The 8,763-nt window shown below is 41.0% G+C and overlaps 2 protein-coding genes across 2 annotated transcripts; one reads left to right on the forward strand and one right to left on the reverse strand.

Moving 5' to 3' along the window:
- Positions 1–2,562: 2,562 nt before the first annotated feature.
- Positions 2,563–4,272, reverse strand: LOC115674461 (protein ECERIFERUM 26-like). Its single transcript, XM_030596853.2, has 2 exons — positions 3,808–4,272; positions 2,563–3,688 (listed from the first exon to the last, which is right to left on the reverse strand). The coding sequence occupies exons 1-2, from the start codon at positions 4,225–4,227 to the stop codon at positions 2,747–2,749; spliced, it is 1,362 nt and encodes a 453-aa protein (XP_030452713.1). The 5' UTR covers positions 4,228–4,272; the 3' UTR covers positions 2,563–2,746.
- A 1,082-nt stretch (positions 4,273–5,354) lies between these two features.
- On the forward strand, positions 5,355–8,165 carry LOC115674360 (V-type proton ATPase subunit c''1). The gene is made up of 4 exons (XM_030596728.2): positions 5,355–5,665; positions 5,837–5,914; positions 7,436–7,606; positions 7,727–8,165. The coding sequence occupies exons 1-4, from the start codon at positions 5,538–5,540 to the stop codon at positions 7,896–7,898; spliced, it is 549 nt and encodes a 182-aa protein (XP_030452588.1). The 5' UTR covers positions 5,355–5,537; the 3' UTR covers positions 7,899–8,165.
- The last annotated feature ends 598 nt before the right edge of the window (positions 8,166–8,763 follow it).

An 8,763-nucleotide genomic window follows, 5' to 3' on the forward strand; every position in this document is an offset into this window, starting at 1 on the left:
GTACTTAATAATTTATTTATTTGTTTAGAGATTATCCCAGTAATCTTTGGCCCTAGGCACCTCTTTCTCTTTTTAACTTGGAATAATGACACAATTGGTCCCTGAACTTTGGCTCAATATGTAACGTGATCCCTAAACTTTTAATTTGCTCAATATAGTTCATGAATTTTAGCCCAACGTGATCTCCAAACTTGTAATTTGTTCAAATAACCCATGAACTTTCGATAAATATTCAAACTAAAACTTAGATTATATGAAGATATCCAATGTTATCATTCTATTAATTTAAGTTCAGAGACAATATTGAATATTTTCATATAATCTAGGGTTAGTTTGAATATATACTGAAAATTTAGGGACCACATTAAATAAATTAAAAATTTAAAGACAATATTATATATTGGGCTAAAATTTATTTAATAAATTAAAAATTTTGGGATCACGTTTCGAGATCGTTTGTGTTATTTTTCTTTTTTAACTTTTGTGGAGGAATCTTCGCAAGTTTGAACTTCCAAGATGTGCTGACAAGTCCGAATGATTTTCTTTTGCTTGCTTCGATGTTGGGCACACCCGTGATTGGGAATCTTTTCGTCAAACAACAGCTGATTTTGCAGAGAGGGCCAATTAACTCAATTTTTTTTTATTACATAATTGTCTTTTTGGGTCCTATCAATGACTTCGTAACCTGTCCAAATAGATTGATTTGGGACATACCCGCCTTCTTCGGTGTACTTTTTAATGGATCAACAAATGCTTAATATCATATTATAAACTGTAGGGCTCTTTCGCCCGCCTGATGCAGAATTTTGGTTTTATCTTTTCATGTTGCCTTAGGGTTTTAGACCTTAGTGGCCAACATCGTTTTTTTTTTTTTAAACTGTTGATTAGCAGGAAGCATTTAGACCTAATTTGAGCACATTCTGCTAGAGGTTTGATTCAGATTCCTCTGCACTAGCTGCCAAAACATCACAGCTTGTCCTACCGCATTGATCTTTTTGGGAATATTCCCATCTGATTGGGGTCAATGTATTTTGATAGTATACTAGAAACAGCATATCTTAGAGGGCTGGGAACATGATGATCTCCAATAAACAAGCTCAAGCTTTACTCATCTTCTTTCATTATATGCATTACATATTCTTTGTCGGGTGATATCTGTCCGTCTCGCGGCTCGTGACTGAATGTATCTTCTATAGAAACAGTGATGGACGCATATCTAACTTGGGTAGGCGAGATAAAAAGAAAATTTGTAAATCTTGACCCGGAGGAAGCGGGAAAAGACCAGGGAATCTTCATGTGAAGTCTTATGAATCACAGCATGTATTTATGATAAAAATTACACCGATTGCCAAGTGGGAAGCGGAGCAAGGGCCTTCGCTAGCTCCCTTGACTTGCCATCAGATTGAAATATCATACAAGAAAAAGTTCGAGGCTCACTAGTGGAAAGTATAATTTTTTTCACGTATTATTTGTATTAAAATACTAATATGACCATTAGAATTTCATTTAGGGGATCTTTGCCCATCTCCTAACTTCTAAAAGTGACAAAACAAGTTTAGTTACCCTTCTTTGGCATTTCTTGTCTCGTCTCTTTAGGCATCTTACTCTGGCAATTTGCTTAACAAGCCTTCATGTGCTCATGATGTTTATTGGAAATGTTTTGGGGTCGTCTAAACTATCATGACATTGGATTTCTAAACTGTCATGACGTTAGACTTGAGCAGATTCTCAGAAGATTCCATTTTAGTTCTCGTCCGAATCTCGGGATCACTGGGATGTTAAACTTTCATAACGTATTTCCTCTCCCTGAGGGAGACAAAGATATAGGAGAACTTAGAGGGTAGGTACTGACATGTTAAAATAAGAAACGCATTAATGAAACCCGCCGTTACAAGTGAAAAGTACATTTTTTTCTCATATTATTTGTATTAGGATACTGATATGTATGCCATTAGAATTTCATTTAGGGGATCATTGCCCATCTAAAGAGACAAAACAAGTTTGGTTACCCTATTTTTGACATTTCTTGTCTTGTCTCTTTAAGCATCTTACTGTGGCAATCTGCTTTACAAGCCTTCATGTGCTCATGATGTTTATTGGAAATGTCATGTTTTGGGGCCATCTAAACTGTCATTACACAACTGAAGTCAGAAAAGGAAAACTCAAGTGTAAAGTCGATCATTATCGGATTGAGCATCTATTACTTGCACTCGGTGCATACGAGCTCAACTCACATGAATCCTTGGATTAGGTGGGTTCCACTTTATTCGACGGATCATATGAGCCCAGCTCATATAATCCAGATGCAGTTAAGTTTTTTGGATTTTTCTTGATAGGACACTTAAAATCCAAAAATGGTGAGTGCATGAACTGGGATTGCCACCCATCAAAGAAAGTGAGATCTGAAGTGTAGAGCACACACTGAGAGTTCACGTGTGCTTCACATGCATATCATCATTGTTTTCAAAGACCATTAACTTAGTGATCATGCTCATCCCAAAATCAATCAAATCACTTGTTAACCGATTTTACGGGATTTCCCACACCATGGAAGTCAATAAGTGAGGAATTAATGTCATTTCACATCTTGTTATTCCACAATGCAAATGATTACACAGGTAGAGTGAAAAGACAATGACATGCTTATAGTTTTGACCCAAGTGAGGACTTCATGAACTTGCATGAAAACTAAGAACTAATGTGATGACTTAGGAGTGCTCACTCCTGACTCTTGATTCTTGACTAGTCAAGCTCTATTCTTGTTCACTCCCATTGAAACGGTAGGCCCCAGGCTCTTGAGAAGATCATCCTCCAAAAGCTTCACCAGTTCATCCTCTGGAAGTGTCACCATGACCACCCGGCTCATCGGCCCGTCTGCTGGTGTAGAAGGAAGGATCACGACCTGCCCTTGTTCACATGATGGCTCAAGATAACAAGAGACATGAATTGGTGCATGCGTGTCTTGAAAGTGGGCCGTATGAGGTTCAACACCTTCCAGATTAAGAAATAGTAGCTCGGAAAAGTTGAGGGATCTAGCGTTCTCGGGTCGGCTATCGTCATTAAGCTCTAACCACTCTACTAAATCCATGACCCCATTCTTGTCCAATTTTGCCATCATCTCTCCTATGGCCTTAACTGCTCCTGGTAAACTATTGTCTTCCTCATTATCTCCGGCATGAAAACTATTATTGTAGACCATGCAGTTCCCAAAAAACTCTCTTTCAAGGCCCAAAAGTTTTCTCACATCTAGGCCCAAACACATGCTTACAAGGCCCTCTCTTTTTCCCTTCACCTTGCTTATGCAGGCCCAAAAGAGCCCGGCCAGCGCCTCGAACGGCGACAGGCCTGGCCCATCAGCAACGTCCACGGGCCGGGCCATGGCGACGCATGATCGGACTACGGGCTCGCTGAATGCAAGAGAGAGGGTGGTGAACTTTGCACCGGGATTGGGGCTTGAGGTGTTGATGGAGGTCTTGTAATGGTTGATCAATGAGTTGCTGTGGTCGGGATCGTTTCGGCGGCTTGGTTGTCGTTTCGGGAGCGGGCGGAACGACGGAGGAGCAGTCAATTGGGCATTGAGAGTCATGTCTGCCCAAGCCTTGATGAACATGGTGGCACAGATTGGATCAGCCAAGAGATGGATGCAGCTCAACCCAATAGCAAACCCTCCTCCTTCAAATTCAGTCACCTGCAAATCAATCAAAATGGAGAAAGTAATCTCGTCAAAAGATATGCTCAGTCTCGTGAAAAAATGACCAACCAGCATCAGAAGAAAAAATCGGTATTCACTGTTAATATCAGCTGAACCTGAACATAGAAGGTGGACCAAAAATATGGAGTCTGAAACATCTCCTCCCAGTGGACGAGCCTCAACTCGTCCTCCCTCCCCGCGTTCCGCAACCAATCCTCGACGCTTCCTCTGGCTCGAGCCTCCACCGCCCTCACTCCCGCATCGTTGCACTCGATCTCCCAGCGCCCTTCGCCGTCCCTCTGCAGGCGTCCGGTCGCTTTGGGAAAGCTCGTGAGCGTCCTCGCGAGGCTCTCCCTCAGCATCCTGGTCCATTCCCCGGCTTCCCTGCCCGGGCCGTCTGACCGGTAGTAGTACACGACCCTCAGGTGCTTCGGCTCCATCAGGCGGTCGAGGACTGACAAGGGAAAGCGCTTCCCCGGTTGCACCGGCTTCGTGCTCACCACGGTGCGCTTGCACGTGTACAGGATCTCGGCCATCGACGAATCAATTTGTCGAAAGAGGATCAGCTTGGGAGGTATGCAAATGTGTTTTTGTGATTGAGAGTCCGAGGTTTTGGTTGGTGTTTATAGTGTGGACAATGTCTCATGGTTACCGGAAAAAACTACCTTCTTTAGTTTGTTGCAAGAATGAAAATTTCATGATGTTTGCGCTTCTGGCATGTATTTTATGAAGATCTTTTTTTTTTTTTTTAAGGGATATGTACGTTAGAAGTCCTAAAACTTATCACAAAGGTGCAATTGAATTTCAAAACTTGCAAAAAGTGCAATCAAGTTCTAAAACTTATCAAATTGCTTTAATTGAGTCTTAAAATTAACACCGTCCAATTTGGCAAACGAAAAATGCTGAAGTGGTTTTTTTATTATTTTTCCCTATCCCGGGGCGGCGGCGGCGAGGGCTTGTAGCCCTCCCCGCCTGTCCTCCTCTTCCTTTCTTTTAAAGCTTATTTTTTAAATTTAATTTAAATAAAATTAATATTAAAAATCAAATTTGGCAAAAACGACGTCGTTTTAGTGTTATGTTTTATACTTTAGCCACGTCATTGCCACGTAGGAGAGAGAAAATATCAAAATAAGTCACGTCAGCATTTTCAGTTAGTTAGTTTGACGGTGTTAACTTTAAGATTCGAAGACTTGATTACAGTTTCGTGATAAGTTTTGGAATTCTTAGTGAACATATCCTTTCCTTTTATTTAAAGAAGAAAAGTGAAAAACCGACACAAATGGTCCTTGAACCTTGGTCCAATATGCAATGTGATCAATATGGTCTTTGAACTTTCAATTTGTTCAATATAGTCTTTGAATTATAACTTGTCCCCAATCTTGAATTAATTGAAGAACGATATTGAACATTTTCATATAATTCAGGGACTGCACTGAACATGTACCAAAAGTTCAGGAACCATGTTGCATATTTACCCAAAATTCATGAACTATTTATAACCCAAACCGAAATAAATGTGGAAATTAATTATAATTGAAGAGAGATATTATAATAAAAATAGAAAATAAAACATTAAAAATTAAAACCTATTCGGCCTATTGGGCCCTAGTTTTTTTTTGTTGTTGAGTTTTTCATTGATTTTCTTTTGGGCCACAAAAAATATCGTTTCGTTTTCTTCTTCTTCATCGATCGGAGATCAGAAGCAACTGCGGAAACCACCACCACCCCCACCACCATCGCCACCGGGAATCGGAGCGAAGAGATCCCACCGCCGAATCGATCGGAATTCGACAAGAGGAAGCAGCTCGATCGGATCCGCCGACGCAGCCCGCGACACGCAGAGAAGATGTCGAGCTCGGCAATGGTGGGAGGCGCCGGCACGTGGTCGCACGCGCTGGTCAAGATCTCGCCCTACACCTTCGCCGCCATCGGGATCGCCATCGCCATCGGCGTCTCCGTCCTCGGCGCCGCCTGGTAAGGCTTCCCGATGTCCATCTATATCGTGCGCGGGGCTCCGCGATCGCGTTCGATCTCGTGCGATTGTGTCCGTGGTTGCGATGGGTTTTGTGCGCTCGATATTTCTGGTCACATTCTACTCGCGAGTGATCGTGTGGTTTCGTTGTTCTTTCTTCCTGATCTCGTTAGGGGGATTTATATAACCGGAAGCAGCTTGATTGGTGCTGCAATCAAGGCTCCGAGGATCACTTCGAAGAATCTTATCAGGTACTTGACCCTAATTACGTTGCTTAATTGGCTGATACAGTTGCTTTTTCTCTCTTACCCCCTTATCTTGAAACTGGTGTCGAGAACGGAGATGGGATGTGGTTGTGGTAGCAAATTGGATCTTTAACACTATGCTAATTGCTGCCATTGTGTTCCCTTTTGCTATAGCAACTAACTAGAAAGAATAAATCTTTTATTAGTTTTCTTACTTGAATACTTGAGGCAACACTGTAGAAGAAGAAGTGTAATCAACTCCGGACCTCGAATTGGTTTAAAGTTGCTGTCTTTGTGGGTAGAAAGAGCTTTCTTGATGAAAATTCGAGTGCTTGGCTGGGTTTTTTCTTTGAAGGATGAACCTGGGGTGAGAATTTACGTCACATTGAACAGTTGTTGTTTACAACTCTGGGTGTAAGTTGATCATGTATGTCGTAGAATTTGGTGTTTCTCGCTTAAGTTGCATTTTAGTAGTGCGGACGAAACTGATTACTCCTTTTCTTCTCATTTTTAGTCGATGGTAAATATTTGCCATGCTCTACTCTCAAGTGTCTTTCAATTCTGTCCTCTTACTACTTAGATCATATCACATACTTATTCTGTCGAGTTGATCAGTCATGAATCTTACATAAAGGTCTGAACTAGCTGAGCCCACTTCGTGGGGGATCTTGCTTTCTTGTTGTATACAAGACAAGTTCCTCACGAACTGATGTTTGCTGCAAGATTACCCTTCTAGGTGTTTTGGGATCACGTCAGTCGATCTAAAAGTTTAAGCTAGTAGATGGAAGTGTAGTTTTCACACACATCCTGGCATTTGGCTTAAATCCAGATCAACACAGATAAGGGACTTTGAGATGTGAATATAGGATCTCTTGCACTCATATGATACAGTTTTACGTGGCACCACTATCAGTTTGCCTAAAAAGTTAAGTAGCTATGTGGAGGTGTGGTTTATCTTATAATCTCCTAACTCCTTTTTGTGCCACTAATTCTGTCTAAATCATATATTAGAATGGTTTGACAACTTGGATTATTTACTTAAAGTTTCCACACACATCTCTTACGTTTTTCTTTATTTCTCGTGATCTGTATCTCTAGATAAAGTGATGTATAATTCTCAGCCATTGTATGATGTAGAAAACATGCTGAAATGTCGAATCAATTTTTCATTCGCCTTGTTAGTTCCTTTCTTTGGTGTCTACCTGCAGCTTTCACATAGCAGAAATTGTAACTAAACTTGCTTCATCTTGCATCTTGGCATGCAATGCTGTCTTCTTTCTGACAAGTCCTGTTTTGTACTAGACTGGTTGCGTTTGTGCTAATCCTTATAATGTTTTCTTATGAATATATTACAATTGTTTGAGGATTTTAATTATATTCGAAAAGTCATATTCTCTCTCTCTCTCTCTCTCTCTCTCTCTCTCTCTCTCTCTCTCTCTAGTGCAGCATTTGGGGCATATAAAAGTCGATTCTTTTGCTATCTCATGCCTTTTGATACGATGTGGTGCACCTTCTCTGTTATTGCAGCGTAATCTTTTGTGAAGCTGTTGCTATTTATGGTGTCATCGTGGCAATTATTCTGCAAACAAAGTTAGAAAGTGTCCCATCGTCTCAGATTTATGATCCGGAGTCTCTTAGAGCTGGATATGCTATCTTTGCTTCTGGGATTATAGTGGGCTTTGCAAACCTTGTCTGCGGGTTCATCTCTCAACCCTATATTCTTATGCATTAGAATGGATTTCTCTAGGAGAGACCTCTTTTTTCTTTAAGCTGATGTATCTCTGATTCATGATCGTTGCCACATGTTCCTGGTGATAGGGTTTGCGTGGGAATAATTGGAAGCAGCTGCGCTCTGTCAGACGCCCAGAACTCTTCACTTTTTGTCAAGATCCTAGTGATTGAGATCTTTGGTAGTGCGCTCGGGTTATTTGGGGTGATTGTGGGAATAATAATGTCAGCCCAAGCTACATGGCCTTCAAAAACCGTGTAAATTGTTGGTCTTGAGGAGCTCAATTAACGAGAATGGAGATGTAGTTCCATGCTTCCGCTGAACTCTGTATTCTGAGTCTTGTTCTGGTTCATTTGTAGAGTTGTAAACCGGTGTGTGTTGATTCTGTTCAGTCTCTTATTGCATTAATTATGAGGGAATAGAGTAAAGCTGGATCACTAGTAATTAGAGAGTTTTTACTTTACATGTGACTATTTGCTACTATAAATGGAAAGATGGGTGCCCGTAATGCCATGTATTTCTTGAGAATGCTTCTGAGCACATCAGTTTTGAGCCTTTTTCTGAGCTTTACGAGCATTTCAGCAAGGCACCGAATTTGAGAGCCTTACTGTAACTGGCATCTACTTTGGCCAATACAGACATGAATTAGAGGATATCTTTAGGCCCGTACATAAAGATGGTGCATGTGTTTTGTCGATGCAGATGTAGTCATTACTATAAATTTATCTGACAAGCAGGTTGTTGGGCTTTCTAACAAGCCAATTGTAAAGAAGAAGAATGAGTAGAACTTGGAGCTGTTTGATGTCTATACCGCAATTAGTTTCCTCTTCCATATGGATGCGAACTTACATGACCAGGAGGTGGGGACACTAAGAAATTTGAGTGCCTTCCATATACATTCGAACACAAGGACACCGGATGGTATGCATGTCCATGGCTCTCGACTGATATGCCTTGTTTAGTTCATTATTTTGGACAGAACTTCGCGGTTGGACAACTGCTTTGGAAGTTTTCCATGTTGGCAGCTTCCATTGATATGATTCTGGATCAGTGAAAATGAGGATGGTCTTTTCTTGTCTGATTTGCATGAATAGGGAAAACTTTGGGCATTAACCTTCATGAAGCA

The sequence above is a fragment of the Syzygium oleosum genome, unplaced genomic scaffold (assembly GCF_021117445.2).
Source record: "Syzygium oleosum isolate NSW1041296 unplaced genomic scaffold, Sole_v2.1 Sole_v2.04, whole genome shotgun sequence".
Classification (NCBI taxonomy): Eukaryota; Viridiplantae; Streptophyta; class Magnoliopsida; order Myrtales; family Myrtaceae; genus Syzygium; species Syzygium oleosum.

Coding starts and splice junctions, on each gene's coding strand:
- LOC115674461 (XM_030596853.2), bottom strand. CDS start 4,227: ATGGCCGAGATCCTGTACACGTGCAAGCGCACCGTGGTGAGCACGAAG. Junction 3,689..3,807: donor GGTCCACCTTCTATGTTCAG/GTTCAGCTGATA, acceptor ATTGATTTGCAG/GTGACTGAATTTGAAGGAGG.
- LOC115674360 (XM_030596728.2), top strand. CDS start 5,538: ATGTCGAGCTCGGCAATGGTGGGAGGCGCCGGCACGTGGTCGCACGCG. Junction 5,915..7,435: donor ACTTCGAAGAATCTTATCAG/GTACTTGACCCT, acceptor CTGTTATTGCAG/CGTAATCTTTTGTGAAGCTG. Junction 7,607..7,726: donor TTTGCAAACCTTGTCTGCGG/GTTCATCTCTCA, acceptor TCCTGGTGATAG/GGTTTGCGTGGGAATAATTG.